The sequence below is a fragment of the Dipteris shenzhenensis genome, chromosome 24 (assembly GCF_047967505.1).
Source record: "Dipteris shenzhenensis isolate YYH24624 ecotype China chromosome 24, Dip_SZ_1.0, whole genome shotgun sequence".
NCBI lineage: Eukaryota > Viridiplantae > Streptophyta > Polypodiopsida > Gleicheniales > Dipteridaceae > Dipteris > Dipteris shenzhenensis.
In genome coordinates, this window is record NC_141619.1 from 51,065,266 (window position 1) to 51,081,977 (window position 16,712).

General features: G+C 42.7%; 1 protein-coding gene across 2 annotated transcripts in view; it reads right to left on the minus strand.

Annotated features, from left to right (window-relative positions):
- Positions 1-16,712, minus strand: part of LOC147886740 (kinesin-like protein KIN-14B) — a 135,632-nt gene that overhangs the window by 23,990 nt on the left and 94,930 nt on the right. For both annotated transcript variants that reach the window (XM_087395616.1, XM_087395615.1), the window contains exons 18-20: positions 3,629-3,850; positions 3,075-3,425; positions 2,384-2,482 (exon numbers count right to left, since the gene is read on the minus strand). In XM_087395616.1, the coding sequence (XP_087251742.1) occupies positions 2,384-2,482; positions 3,075-3,425; positions 3,629-3,850 (672 nt within the window). The remainder of the gene's footprint in view (positions 1-2,383; positions 2,483-3,074; positions 3,426-3,628; positions 3,851-16,712) is intronic.

The following is a 16,712-nucleotide window of genomic DNA, read 5'->3' on the forward strand; positions in this document are numbered from 1 at the left end:
TCTTGGCTTTCATTGTGCCTCTTGGTAGACCAGAAGATGCAATGCACATGTTGAAGGGAAAAAACCATGCAATTTATTTCAAGCGAAGGTACTTGCCCTGCTAAATTAAGTTTTCATATTTCCTTTTACTGCAGTTCACGAAATTTGAAAGCTCTCTCAATATGGTTGTGTTGCTTTTATGGGTGGCACTCCAGATACACCACTGAGAAGGCTCAGTGGGCCAGTATGCATGTGGAGGGTCAGGCATGGTTCGACAAAGACACGGAATAACAGCTTCAATCTTAGAAGAAGCAAAAGACCCCAAGATGTAGTCAGCCATACTTTGTCCACCCTAGGGGTGGCATACATACTACCCTGATCCAATCATTTGTCAGATTGATTGTGCAAATACCAAGACCACATTGCCATTCAATCGTACATATCCTTCATCAGTGGGGTCTACGGGTAGCAACATCATCATAAAACTCAGATCTCTGCATGCATGACCAATGCCCTCACATCAAATTCTACAACAACAAAGCCTACCCCTAACATTTCCATGTTTCTATAGGATAACGAGGAAGGTGATGCTATTGCACTCTAGCAACCTCTGTATATACTGATGTCTTGGGGTGGAAGTAGCTGCCAGAATAGTAGAGATTGCACAAAAGTGGATACACGTGTATTGTGCATAATAATCCACCAAGCTGCTTTCTCTATAGTGCTTTCAATTATGTTAATGCTTCAAGTCCCTTGTCTTTCTTTTAGCCAAGGTCAATGTCCCCTTTAGATCCATGTATATACCTTCAACTAAAGGATTGTCCACCTAGCATAGATGTACACATCCACACATGTACGCATGCATATATGTGTGTATATTTATAGTACATCCAAATACACAATATATACATGTGTGCAAACGTACATATGCGTTTATCTATACACAAATGATACTTCCAAAAAAGATTCTAAAAAATGTGTACTGGCTCTACTATGGAAAGGTTTTTTAACATCTTGAAATTCTCCTATGAAAACCTTGCTTTGAGCCAGATCAGAATGCTCTGCTGCCTGTACCTCATTTTTGTAAAAAGCATGCCAGCTTTCCAGTCACGAAATGTGAAAGTGTTATGGAAATTATTTCCCATGATCATTTTCTTGCTGATTGTAATTGCCAAGTGATCCATAGAATTGGCATGATGATTCATTGATTGATTGTTACTAATACAATTGGCGACTAGAGTACAAGTGATGAGTTTGATACCGAAGAATGGAGATGATGAAGATTTTATCGATTGATTCTACGATCGAGTGGAATGGCCATGTGTTGATATTTGTAAAGAGTATAAGGATGCAGATTTGAGGTGTCAAAATAATTCTAATTCATGGGCAATAGGATTGATAAAGGCATATAAAAGCCTTGACATATTTTGAGCTTGTAGAGCTTTGTTGAACAATCCCACCAATTGTGGACAAGGAATGCTTTTAGATGTACTATATTGATGGCTCTTTTTTATTTTCAATGAAGGACTAAAAATACTCTAAATGAGAAGCAAGAGCCACCTTTTAAAGGGGGCAATTGGACCTAATGCTGCATCGCATCATCATTGGAATTTTAGTCCTTATAGAGGCTCGAGCTTGAACATATGTGGGACGAATGCACATTTCACAGGATTCTAATGTTATCATTAAATTCAGGTGGAAGGCAGACTGGTTAAAAATACTTTTGTAATAACAACAATGCTGTCCATACTAGTTAGAATTCCCCCTTTTTGTAATACCCCCCCCCCCAAAAAAAAGCTGTCCACAGCAATGCTGAAAACAAATCCCCGTTCCAAAATTAAAATGCAAGAAGCAGATATCTGCTGTGAATATCCACACAGGAGAATTCAAAATTAGTTTTGCATGTAACTGGCCAAACACTCCTAGTGGTGCCATTCACAGTATTTTCATATTTCGTTGGATGACGACAAAGATCAATGGTTGTGATTTGTTTGCCCTTCTCCTAGCAAAATACAAGGACTCTATCTAAATATTTCAAATTTAATTGAGTTCTAATATATGAAGAAAATACTGTTGTGATAATATCATAGCACCGTGATAATCTCAATAGCATCCTAACAAATGGTATTAACCTCATCATAATTGTAATACATCAAGGACCCACTAAACAGTGGGGGTTTAAGCAATAAATATTTCATAAACTTTGCATTGTGTCACACTATCCCTCAGTTTTTCCATGCTGCAAACATTGTTCATGCTCTAAACTTTTTGATGCAAAGAAACTATTTGGGTTCATCCCAATTACCCACCAGTTAAAACAGGGTGTCTTCAGAATTAATCAATTCTCTCAAACTTTCTTGTGTTTCGAGAATGTGGAATAAAAGAAAGAAAGCATATGGCTTACCTTCCTGCGTTTATGTTCCACAGATTCCAAGGCAGACCGCAACTTTGAAACTTGCCCTAGGTCATCAGCCTCTTCTGTTGCCAGCGTAGCAGCAACATCCTGCCATACAAATTTGAACAAACACGATCCGTAGACTCACTATGGTAGCTATCAGCTGCATCCTTTTTATCACACCAAGCACAAGATTGTGTGTTCACACCCATGTCCATGCACGCATGTGGAGAGACAGAGAGAGAGAGAGACGTGCAACATAAAACAACAAGCTCCACATGCTGTGCTCTTTGTAGTTAAAGGTAATTGACAGCAAAGACGAATGTGTGCCTCTAACAATTTAAAAGACGAAAACAGAAAGTAGTTGCCCACTTGACTAGTTACAAATTTTGTTACCACCAACACAGACACATAAGCAACGGAAGTTAAGGTTGGTAGCGCATGCATGCACATGGAGAGAGAGAGAGAGAGAGAGAGGTGCACATAAAACAACAAGCTCCCATATGCTGTGCTCTTTGTAGTTAAAGGTCATTGACAGCAAAGACGAATGTGTGCCTCAAACAATTTAAAACACGAAAACAGAAAGTACTTGCCCACTTGGCTAGTTAAATATTTAGTTACCACCACAGACACATAAGCAACATAAGTTAATATTGACGGCGCACTCAACTGTGTTCAGATCATTAATTCCAACCCTTACCTTCAGGTGGTGTAACTGAGAGGTATACACTCGTTTTGTGTAATCGGACAGAAGCTGTCCCAAAGCATCAGTACTAGGTCGCTGAGGCACTCCAAGTCCAGCCATCCAGCCATCCATAATGGCAGTTGATAGTAACTCCAACTGTCCAGCTGTGCCACTGACAGCATCACCACCAGCAAGAGAGAGAAAGTCGAAGCTTTCAGCAAGCCAGCTTCGGATTTGGCGTTGCAGTTCACCTGCAGGAGTATGCACAAAAAGTGCTGCTAGTGCTTTGTTACCAATGGCAAAGTTGCGAGCTTCTTCAGTGGTTTCACGAAGCTTCCCACCAGTAACATGTTGTCTCCAGGTCTCCTGATATTTATGATAGCATGCGAATATTTAAACACGTTACTCCCTTTAGGACTAGAAGAACCACTTTTGCAACTTCTGACTTCTTGAAAAACAAAGATATAAATAGAAAAGAATATAGATTACTAACGAGTAGCCTGCAATAACATTATTAGCAGTCTCTATCAACAAACGTTCCAATTAGCCGCACTACAAAGATGACTCACCTGATCAATCCCACGAAGCTTCAACACAATAGAGGAAAGCTTTGACTTCTTCTCTTCTTTGATGTAGACCTTAAAACCTTGAATATGTTCGTCAATAAGCTCTCTTCTTACATTTGATTCATGATGGATCGGTGACCTTGCAGGGCTGCCTCCCCTTGAGCCTCTACTGCGGCTTGTTCTACCTGAGCCAGCTTTTTCTAAGAACCGTTCTACAGGGGGTACCTGCTCAAAGTTCAGCCATGTACAGTAAACAATAAGAAGCAGGTATTAATTCACAAATAGTATGCACCAAAACAGCTGAGCTCTTAGGATTGCCAGGACAACAGAAAGGGGAAAACACTGGTAATTACTCTCTTTAACGATTCTGCCCTATTTGTTTTTGGATAGCTGCTAGAAGAGGGAAGTCTTTGCAAGTGATAGCAATGCGAGACAGAAAATAATGGTAGGATTGCATGTACTAATACCTATAACTCTCAGACCGCGACACAATTCACGGTTTACGATAAAGCAGGACCAATGCGCCCCCTTCGCAAACCAAGAAGAATTTCTTATGAACAGATGAAGACAATGCTGATTCACTATCTTGCAGGATATGGAGCATTTGTTGGGACTCTGAATGATACTCTGGATGCAGTTAACTTGAAGATTGCAAAGTTTTCAACAGCAAATGTAACCTCCATCTCTCTTCAACAAACTCCATGGAATACAACATCACATGAAGACAAAATATTAACAGATCTATATGGGTAGCAAAGATGTCTAACAGATTAAAAATGGACCGGTATGAAAGACTTTTATGGCCACTATTGCGCTGAGAACAGGAACCTTCTTAAAGAAGAAGATAAATGTAGGGGAGCACCTGAAAGAAAACAGAAACAGGGAGGCCTGCTAGACTGCAATGCCCTCAACATTGCACAGGTTGGAATAGATGCGCCACACACAATGCAATTGACGATGCTGCAAACTGAAATGCCAATCCTGGCTAGAATGAGAGCATAGAGCCAATCCTAGCTAGAATGAAAGCATACAACTGGAAATGCAGCAACTCACATGCCAGCACACAATGCAAACCCCAGCTGAGGAAGCGTGGAGTCGAAGGAGGTGAGGAGGGAGAAGCTTCCAAGTGGCTTCTCACAGAAGCCCAGGGTTTCAGCCCCATCCTATGCAGCACACTAACACACCATGTGCCCAATTAAAATGCCTCAAACAATAGATGCAACTCTTGCATCTGATTGGCTGCCCTAGAGTGAGTCAGACGGTAAGTGCATGTCTGTGTAACATGTGGCAAGGCCACAAGATATGATATGATACAATATGATATTATTAATGTCCGCTGGAGATCCAACAGGAGCTATGGGACAAAGGTCATCATGTGTGGGCAATTCATAACTAAAGAGAAACATTGCATATAAGGACAAGCATAGTGACTCCATTCCCACGTGTATGCAAACCAAAACCAAATGATTCTTTTGTACTCAATCCCATAAATCAAGGTTCCCTTGACATACCATAGAATTCTCTTGGCTGCATTCGGATCAGCCATATATTCGACTGATTCGATAGGCTATGTCCATTCTGGCACTAGTAAAATATATCAGGCTACCTACATGCTGCCTAAATAAGGTGCCATCTACACCAAGACTATGTTGATCTTTAGACAATTTGAAACCAGCCTTCACAGATTAAAGGGGTGGTGGGATCCACCTAAACTATAGCATACACAATAATTAACCAAACAATCAATCACCACAAACTTAATCATAGGGAGCTACAGCACTCCTACTGTGAAACAAGGACACGGATTGGCCCCAAACGCTAGCACCCCTTGCGGTATTTCTTTAATATTTATAGAAAGCCAAGCAGCTAATTACAAGGTTTCCTAAAAGCCCAACCAGTCAAACATGGCTGAACAACTGCAGAAAAGCCCCAAACAGCCAAACTCTGGTGCAATCAATCCACCAAGCACTTCCAAACAATCCACCAAGCACCTCCAAACAAGTCGCCCTTATCTGTAGCCCCTTGGCCACTGCCGAATACCAAAAACCAACCCTTCTTGGCAAGGAATCAATCTCAAGCGCAATAACCAACCAGCAACCAATCCAGGAACGGCAAACGCTAGCCTTCCTCTGCTCAAAATCCACAGAAATCAGATCACCTGGGCTGGGAAACCCTAGATCCTGCAAAGAATAGTTGGTTCTGCCCTGGCACAGCCCCAAAAGCAACTTAGAAGAGGTCGTCCAAGCTTGGAAAGCTTCAAAACTAGTAGCAACAGAACAAAAGCAACCAAAAACAGGTGGAAATCTTTGTAGAAACTCCTGCTCAGCTCCAAAACAGCCACAACACCTACAGCAGCCTTTGTGCACCCATGAAGCAGCATACACAGTAATTAACCAAACAATCAATCACCACAAACTTAATCACAGAGAGCTACAGCACTCCTACTGTGAAACAAGGACACCGATGGGAACAAACGCTAGCACCCCTTGCGATATTTCTTTAATATTTATATAAAGCCAAGCGGCTGATTACAAGGTCTCCTGAAAGCCCAACCAGTCAAACACGGCTGAACAACTGCAAAAAAGCCCCAAGCAGCCAAACTCTAGTGCAATCAATCCACCAAGCACTTACAAAGAATCCACCAACCACTTCCAAACAAGTCGCCCTTATCTATAGCCCCTTGGCCACTACCGAATACCAAAAACCAACCCTTCTCGGCAAGGAATCAATCTCAAGCGCAAAATCAGCAACCAGTCCAGGAACGGCAAACGCTAGCCTTCCTCTGCTCAAAATCCACAGAAATCAGATCACCTGGGCTGGGAAACCCTAGATCCTGCAAAGAATAGTTGGTTCTCCCCTGGCACAGCCCCAAAAGCAACTTAGAAGAGGTCGTCCCAGCTTGGAAAACTTCAAAACTAGTAGCAACAGCCCAAAAGCAACCAAAAACAGGTGGAAATCTTTGTAGAAGCTCCTGCTCAGCTCCAAAACAGCCACAACACCTACAGCAGCCTTTCTGCACCTTGGAAGCAGCAAAAACAAACTGATCTAGAGGCTCTTTTGAGCTTCTGGCAGCCCACCAACAGCCCACAGACTACCCTAGTAGTCAAAAATCAGCAAGGCGATGTGATAGAATAGCCCTAGAGCACTTTCCCAGCATGTGACTTGCCTCATTCTATTCTTCTGTGGGCCGGAAAACAGCCCCCCAAGCAAATTTCGCCTTTTTTGCTTGGTTTTTGGCCTCCTACATGCCAAACAGGTGTCTTGTGCTGGTTTAAGAGTCTTATGCCCAAAATAGCAAATTTTAATTGCACCACTCTTTTGGCCCCCTGTTGCACACTTTGATCCTAAGAATTAATTGCCAAGTAACTCAACGCACATTCACAATTTTCAAGGGCCCACTAGGAATTTGAATTCCCCAAGTCTCGAGCACGTGGCCAGACTCTCGTGCCCCAGAGGCTCAAGGCAATCACACGTAAATTACGGGAGTCGCAAATCAAAAGTCCCATAAATTCATGTCCTTGTGACACAATTCCTCACCTGGACTTATTGGTATAACCTTCCATCTCACCTGGTTGAGAATTCCATTAGCATACTTGGTTTGAGATATGAACGTTTTATCCTGGTCTCTCCAAACCTTAATTCCCAAATTGTAAAGCATAGAGCCAAGGTGTTTCATATCAAACGCTTTGATCAGATCATTTTTGGCCGATTTCATTAGCCCCTCATTATTACCAGTGATGACAATGTTATCAATATAGGAGACAATTATGAGAACCATATTGCCTTTGTTATCATGCTTTGTTAGTAAATTATAATCTAATGAGCTCGCCATTTTCATAGAAATGCTCATCAATTTATGAATACCAAGCATGAGGTTCTTGTTCCGAACCATACAAAGTTGCAAACCTTTTTTTCCTTGCCTTTAACCTCAAACCCACATGGCTGGTCCATATAGACATCATCCGTCACATCACCATTTAGAAAAGCAGCTTTAACATCGATCTGATAAAGAGCACAACCATAATGAGTGGCAATGGCTACTATCAACCTAATAGTATTATAATTGGATACTAGCGCAATGGCCTCATCATAGTCAATGTCTTTTTCATGGGCCTTGCACTTTGCAACCAGCCTAGCTTTATACTTTTCCAGACTCCCATCACTCTTTACCTTAATCCGATAGACCCACTTGTTACCGATGGAAATCTTTCCCAGTGGTATATCTACTAACTCCCACGTTTTATTTTGAATGACATTATCATACTCCTCTTTATCTTGATCCGGTAGACCCACTTGTTAACGATGGTAGTATTTCATGTTGGTGAATCTAGTAGCTCCCTGGTTTTATTTTGAATGATATTATCATACTCTTTTACCGATTCCTGCAACTTTGGATTATCCTTGGCACCCTCATATTGCTCAAGCTCGACTACATCTTTTATTGTGGTCATTAATGCAAGCTTCACATTGAGCCTATCATCAAGTGCTCTTCGGACACACATAGATGATTTGAGCCCTTCCTAACTTACGAGTTCATCAATAACATGATCTTCTTTCATGGCTTCAAAAAACATCTCATTACGATCCTCAACTCAGGTTCAACCTCACCAGTGTCTAATGAAGATTCTTCAACAAGTGGTTCGATCTCTATTTCTACCAATTGCTCAATTCTTGTTGTGAACTATAACCAGTTCCTCCTCCATCAAAAATTGCTCAATTCTTCTTGTGATTCCAAACCATGTAGGCCTTGTGATCATCACTATAGCTCTAACTAATTTATTAACCAGTTAGGTTGAAAACCATAAACTTAGTCACGATGCTCCTCCCGCTAGCTCCTCCCTGCTGCCTCCCTTAGCATTCACCCTGCCCCCTCCTCTCTCTCAGCCCCTCTCTCTCCCCTCTAAGCCCCTCTCTCTCCCCCGCCCCTCCTCCTTCCCTCCCTTCTCGGCCTGCTCCAATCCTTTTCTTTTCATTGTTACATCTAGATGTATTTGATTATGTATGATCAGACTTAGGATTCAGAATGGGTGATGATGCTCGTGTCAGTAGCTCCACCCTTACTGTGATTTGTATCAGGTTTTCTTTCAGTCTCATAGACCCATCGGTCTTCTGAAGACTCTAATAAAATTTCTTTCTTTCTTTCTTTCTCCCTACCCCCCTCTCAGCCCTCCCTCCCGCCTCCCCTACCCCCGCTATGTCCCTCCCGCCTCCTCTACCCCTCCGCTCTACCCTTCCGCCTCCCTTGCCCCCCTGACCTGCCCTCCCCGCTGTGAGAATGGGAGAGAGAGCAAAGGTGAGAACAAGAAGTAGGAGAGAGAGAGAGAGCTGAAAACGTAGTTGCAATTAGATGAGAGTAATACAACTGAATGGAGTAACAAAACCTTATCCTTCACTAACCATAGTTATTGAACTAACTGTGGTTAGGGGGAAAAACCTCTAAGTGAGGGAAAAGTGGCCCTAACCTACTTATTACATTAGATTGGTCACTGCTAAATTATAGCAATAATTCTAACACCCCCTGCAGCGCCAATGTCATGTACAAGGAAATGATCAATCACCAAAAGGAGATAAGTTTAGGGCACTGCGAAATGCCTCAAACTTTTCACGTGGAAGTGCTTTGGTGAAAATGTCTGCAACATTGTGATGTGTTGACACATAGATCATGCTGATCTCTCCTGCATGCAACTTCTCTCTGATGTAGTGATAGTGAACCTCAATGTGCTTCGTGCGAGCATGAAACACAAGATTCTTTGCCACTGCAATAGCACTCTGACTATCAGTGAGAATTAGAGAAGGACCCTCCAATGAAAGATGAAGATCAGCAAATAAACGACGCAGCCAAACACATTCAACTGTCGCTGTGAAAGCTGCCCTGTACTCAGCTTCACATGAAGAGGTAGCCACTATCGATTGTTTCTTGCTCAACCAAGAAATACAAGCTTTACCCAAAAAGAAACAATATCCACTTGTGGACTGCCTAGTGTCATAATCTCCAACCCAATCTGAGTCACTGTAGGCATGCATCTGCAAGTCACGCCCCTGGGAAACATCAAGCCAAAAGACTTGGTACCTTGCAAATAGCGGAAGATGCGTTTTACAGCCTACCAACGCATAGTCTTTGGGCTGTGCATATATCTGCTCACCTAAGAAACCGCAAATTGAATATCAGGTCGTGTATTGCAGAGATAAATGAGGCATCCAACAGCCTAACTGTACAGTGCGACATCAAATGATTCACCTACTTCATGCCTTGTAAGCTTCAGCCCCGGCTCCATGGGAGTAGCTATGGGCTTACGATCCTGCATGTTGAATCTGTCCAAGAGTTTTTGCACATACTTGGATTGAGACATACCGATGCCACTTTGCTCTTGAGTGAACTGGATCCCCAAATAAAAGTGTAGCAGCCCCAAATCTGACATGTCAAAAGTGGTCTGCAATTCAGCTTTAAAATCTGCAATATTATCTTCATTTGACCCTGTGAGCAGTAAGTCATCTACATAAAGAACGATGACTAAAATATCCCCCCCATCCTTCTTGATGTAGAGGGTGCTTTCAGTTGGACTGTTGTGCAGCCCCTTGCTGGTCAGAAAGGCATGAATCTTTGCATACCATGCACGTGGGGCCTGTTTCATCCCATACAAAGCTTTATTTAGCTTGCATACCTGAAGTGCATTTCCTGAAATTTCAAAGCCTGGAGGTTGTTTGACATAAACCTCTTCCAACAAGTCTCCATTAAGGAAGGCTGTTTTTATGTCCAACTGATGAACATTCCACTGAAAATTTGCAGCCATTGCAATAACTAACCGGATGGTTGTCATTCTGGATGTAGGAGCAAAAGTCTCCTCATAGTCTATGCCCTTTTTCTGAGCATATCCTTTTGCGACCAGCCTTGCCTTGTACCTATCAATGGTGCCATCTGGCTTTGTTTTAACTTTGAAAACCCACCGTGTACCTATGGCATGTTTACCTGGCGGCAAATCGACAACTTCCCATGTCTAATTTTTCTTAATGGACTGCAACTCATCATGCATGGCATTCATCCAATGCACATTATCCTGTGCCTCTTCAAATGTCTCCGGTTCCTCTTCATCAAGAAGAGTACCTGCATAAGCTGATCAACTAAAAGAGCACCTCCCCCATGCCTTACTGCACTTTGAGTTCTGCCAGGTAATGGAGCATCAATTTTACTCTCCCTGAGAGTCTGTAACAGCCAATTTGGGACTGTTTTTGCTGCATGTATATCTGCAATTTCTTGCTGAACAACCTCTTCCACGGCTTGTGGAGGTGGTGTGGCATCCTGTGGCTGAATTGGAGCATGTGGAGGTATCTGAAAATTCTGATTTTCATCAAATATATCAGCACGGGAACCCAAGGCAATGGGTAGTAACCCCTCAAAGACATCACCGGAAGAAGAAGGCACATCAGATTCAGCTTAAGTGTGAGCTGAATTTTCTGAAAATATTACATCTCTACTGACAATGATCTTGCGTGTGACAGGATTGTAGAGACGGTAGCCCTTGCTCTCTGCACTGTACCCAACAAAAATGCATTTGATTGCCTTATCAGACAATTTATGCCGGAACTCAACAGGCACATGAGCATATGCAAGGCATCCAAAGACACGGGAATGATCCACAGAAGGCTTTCTCCCTTGCCAAACTTCATAGGGAGTCTTGGTCTTCAAAGCTTTTGTGGGTGCCCGATTTAAAACATAATTGGCACACATGAGACCTTCAAACCAAAATTTGTCAGGCAATTTTTTGCTTTTCAGCATACATCTATCCATCTCCATAAGAGTACGATTTTTTCTCTCAGCTTTCCCATTTCGCTGAGGAGTTAGCCTCACTGTAAGCTGATGTACAATGCCCTTGTCTTTCAAAAAAGCATCAAAATCTGCAGATAAGTACTCCCCTCCTCTATCCGTGCGTAATGTCTATATCTTGAGTCCGGATTCATTCTCAACCATGGCTAAAAAGTGTTTGAAATCCAACAACACTTCTGATTTTTGTTTCAGCCCATAAACCCAAGTGTAGTTGGAGTAGTCATCTATAAAAGTGACAAAGTAAAGATGACCACCCAATGATGGAGTCCTCATGGGACCACATGGCACAGACATCACTATGTATAAGCTGTAATTTTCGAACAGCTTTAACTGATCCATCCTTCTTAAAAGGAGATCTATGCATTTTACCAAGAATGCACCCTTCACAAACATGTGGAGGAGGTGTTTCAAGAGGAGGCAATGCATCAACCATGGCATGTTTTTGAAGCGTCATCAAGCTGCCATAATGCATGTGTCCATATCTCGCATGCCATAACTCCGCATTCTGCATAGCAACAGTAGGAGTGGAAACTGCAAGAGCATGTGTTGGTCTTTTCTCATACATGTCAAGCTGAAAAAGACCACGCAACAAAGTGCCAGACAATCTCAAGGCATGGTCATGCTCTCTATCATGGACTGCACACTTGTCATCTTCAAAAATGACCTGAAATCCAGCTCTGTTAAGAGTGGACACTGAAAGTAGATTTTTTGTGATACCAGGCACATACAAGACATCAAAAATTCTGAATGTTGAGCCATCAATGGCTGTAAGTTCAACTTCTCCTGTACCACGGACTGAATAGGAGTTGTTGGCACATGTGACCTTTTTACCAACAGGTGGTGGATGCAGAGATGTGAAGAGACACTTCCTGGAAGTGATATGCTTTGAGGCACCGTTGTCAAAATACTATGTATTATGTGTCTCATTGACACTGAAAGCTGATGCATCCTTGGAAGAATCATAACTGCAAGTCAGAAAAGCATAAGTGTCATCGTTACAATTGGCTGTACTATCCCGAGCAGCCAACTGAGAGTCTGAAATGCAAGACAAGAAGGCATAGTCGTGCTCCACAAAGTTGGTTGTAGCTTGCTCATTGTCAGATGCATGAGGAGCTGAATCTGAGACAGCCATACCAGAACTGTTTTTCTTTTCTTTTGCAAGCCTTTTCTTGTATTCTCCAATGTAGTGACCTGGCTTTTTGCAGTAATGACATATTCCCTTCTTCTTGGGCTTACCTACGTCACCCTTAGCCTTTTGAGAAGGCTGTCCTGAACCACTGGAAGGCTGATTTGCTGAAGTCTTTGCCTGTCCCTTTACTTTAGGCTTGAATTTTGAGAGCACGGCATATTCACCTGCTCGTGAAGCCATGTTTTTCCTGGTTTGCTCTTCCTGCAGCAGAAGTCCTATCAACTCGTGAAAAGTGAGAGGATTTGCACCCCCCCTCAAAGACAAATTCAGCGACGTGTGAAAACTGAGATAAGACTCAAAAAGAGAATTCAGAGTAGTGGTAATCATCTCTGAATCAGGAATGATCTCATCAATGTTCAGCAACTGCTCTCGTAAGTCCTGTAGCTTTGTGAGGTGCACTGACATGGAGTCACCCTCTTCCATATGTGTATGAGACAATTCTCTTTTCAAAAAAAACACCCTGGCATCATTCCGAGCTGCATACATGCTCTCCAAAATATCCCATGCTGCCTTTGAGGTCTTACACGACCGGATATGCGGAATGATGAATCTTTTCACTGAAAGAGAAATACACAACAAAGCTAAAGCATCACATGAATCCCATCTCTTCTGCTCTGGAGTGGTAGGTATAACTGCACCAATAACTTGTGCTGCAACTGTACCCTGTGCACGACCTTTGCCTCCTCCTTGTTGGGGAGGGGTATTAGGTGCCACATTTGCTGGCCGGAACTCATCCCCACTTACATAGTCCCATAAATTACGAGAAATCAGAATATTGCGTACCATAAAACTCCAGAGGGAGTAGTTGGTACCATCCAACTTATCCTCTTGTGAGAGACCACTGAAACCGAAATCATTCTGATTTTGCTGGGCCATGTCTGAGAAAGAAAATACAGCAAATGCAAATCTGAATTCCCTTGCTGGGAATGGAGTGCACAAATCCCAAAAAAACACAACCAAACACTGGCTAAAAATGCAACTCAAATCTCTGTAATGTCTCTGTCAAAAAATCTGCCAGAGCATCCAATCTCTCCCAAAACCTGCCAAAAGCGCTTCAAAGCACTCACCGAAAGGCAGTGTGAACTGAAACCTGTCAAATTGCTCTCCCAACACAAAAGCCTCAATTTGTGGCTTGAAATTGCAACCAAAAAGGGGCAAATTTACTAAAAGCCCCAAATCTGCAATTTTTGAACAAAAGCCCCAAATTTGGAGTTGAAATTGAGCCAAATTTCACCCAAATAGTTAATCTCCTCCAAAAGCCCCAATTTCTTGGCCAATCTTTGCAATTTGCTTGCAATGTGTGCCAAAATTTTTACAAAAGCCCCAAAACCTTGATAAATTTCCAATCTGCCTGCAATACTTGTCCAATCCACAAAATGCAAAGTGCAAACTACACCTGCAAAGTGGCCCTTGCAAAGAATCCTCTGCTGAAGAAGGCCCTGCAATGAAAACGACTGATGCACGAAGCAAGGAGGCCCTGCTTGTATGGTGACTGCACGACAGAAGTACAGATGACCGTACTGTACGGATGAGATATCTGCTGCAGGTTGTACGATATGTACGGTGCCACACGTGTGGTACGGACGATGTACGGCTGGCGACGATGTGCGGTACGGAAGAGGCTGCAAGAGCTGTACGGACTGTACGGCCAACCAGTACGGAGCTAGTGTATAGAGTTGTACGACAGCGTACGAAATCCGTACAAGGTACGGAGGACGAGCAGAGCAGGTACGACGATACGGCATACGGAGCGCTGGTACGGATGGTGCTCCACGAACTGTTTCGAGCTGTACGGAATGTACGGCGAACGTACGGACAAATACTACGTAGGAACTGCAGTACGGCACAGGTCTGTACGGAACGGGTATGCACGTAGAGGCTGTATAGCGATGATGCAGGAGGTGCTAGTACGGGCGTCGCAGGTACAGTACGGACTGTATGGTATCAGTCCGTACAAATTGTACGATCGATATGAACGGAAGGTGAACAGATGGAGCTTGCGAGCTGGAGCTGGAAGCAGGAAGCAAAGAGCAGGGTCAACCTGCTCTGATACCAAATGTGAGAATGGGAGAGAGAGCAAAGGTGAGAACAAGAAGCAGGAGAGACAGAGAGCTGAAAACGTAGTTGCAATTAGATGAGAGTAGTGATAGGTTTTGTCTAAGTGACAAAACCTTATCCTTCACTAACCATAGTTAGTGAACTAACTGTGGTTAGGGGGAAAAACCTCTAAGTGAGGGAAAAGTGTCCCTAACCTACTTATTACATTACATTGGTCACTGCTAAATTATAGCAATAATTCTAACACCCGCGCACATCCACATAAAACTCTAAACCATACAAATAATGCCTCCATGTTTTCAAAGCATGGATAACAGCATACAACTCCAATTTCGTTGAGAGGGAGAAAGCTTCTTGCTTTCAAAGGCTACTGGCCTTCCCTCTTGAAGGAGAACTGCTCCTACCGCAATGCCACTTGCATCGGTTTCCAGGAACCACGGTTTCTGGGAATCAACTATTTTTAACACTGGTCCTGTGACCACATCTTGTTTTATGGTGTTAAAACTTTCTTGTTGATTCCGTTCCCATATAAAAGGTACTTTATTTGAGGTCAGATCAGTCAATGGCGATACTATTTCGGAATATCCTTTGATATGCCTTCTATAAAATTGGACAAATCCCAAGAACGATCGCAAAGCAGTCAGACTCTGAGGGATTGGCCAAGTTAGTATCGCAGCCACTTTCTTTGGATCCATTTCTATCCCTTCTGGAGTAATTATGAATCCTAAATATTCAAGTCTAACCATACACAATATAGTTTTCTTTTTATTTACATAAAGACTGGCTTTCCTCAAAGTATTGAACACTATTCTTAAGTGTTCACGATGCTCAGTAATACTTTTACTGAACACTAGAATATCGTCAATAAAATGTACTACAAACTTTCCGATATACGGACACAGTGAATCGTACATAAGCATGACGAATGTAGCTGGAGCATTGGTAAGTCCGAAGGGCATTACCAAAAACTCATAATGACCAAACCTGCTTCTGAAAGCGATTTTATGCACATCCTCGGCTCCCGGATCTGATGGTAGCCACACTTAAGATCTATCTTGCTGAAAATCACGGCTCCATGTAATGCATCTAGCAAATCATCAATCCGAGCCATCGGATACCTATGCTTAACAGTGATATTACTAAATGCTCTGTAATCTATACAGAGGCGAAACGTATCATCCTTTTTCTTCTTAAATATCACTGGCGAAGCAAAAGGTGAGAAACTTGGATGAATCTGCCCCAACTTGAGATATTCTTCCAGTTGCCTTCGCACCTCCGCTTCTTCGGTAAAACTCATTCGATAGGGAGGTCTATTTACAGGTTTTGCCCTTGGGATTAGTTCGATCTTATGTTGTACATTCCGCTCTGGAGGTAACCCATAAGGTAGCTCATCCCTAAAACGGTCAGAGAACTCCTCTGCTGTAAGATCAGCCAGCTTGGCCATCTCACCACTTTGTGCAACATCAGTCCTAGCCGAAGAATCATCAACCGGCTCTACCGATGCTGTACAAAGGAATAAAAACTCTTCTTGAGCTTTTCGGATTTCCATCATGGAAACCAACGGTCCCTAAGCTACATCTTTCTCACCTCGTAAGACATACAGTACATCATTCATCTTGAATTGATATACGTGTTTTTTTCAATCAATGGCTGGATTCTTCCTAGAATGCCACGCCATACCCAGGGCTATATCTACATAAGCAAGTTTAGTCATTTCAAAATCAAGCTTCTCAGCATAGTCCTGAATACGAAGCTCCAACTGGGTAACCCTTTGGTCCCATACTTCAGTTGAACTTCCATCTGCCATCCTGACTGTATACACATAGTCACATCTAGTCTTTAACTTCAGCCTCTTCACGAGCTTGGAGTTAATTACATTGTGAGTTGACGCCGAGTCAAACAACACAATGACATCATGATTGGCCACTTGCCCTTTCATCTTAATTAACTCCGTATCATTAAAGGTTGTATACCCCGTTGCTGCGGGCTTAGATAGGATGTTATCAGGTGCACTCGTT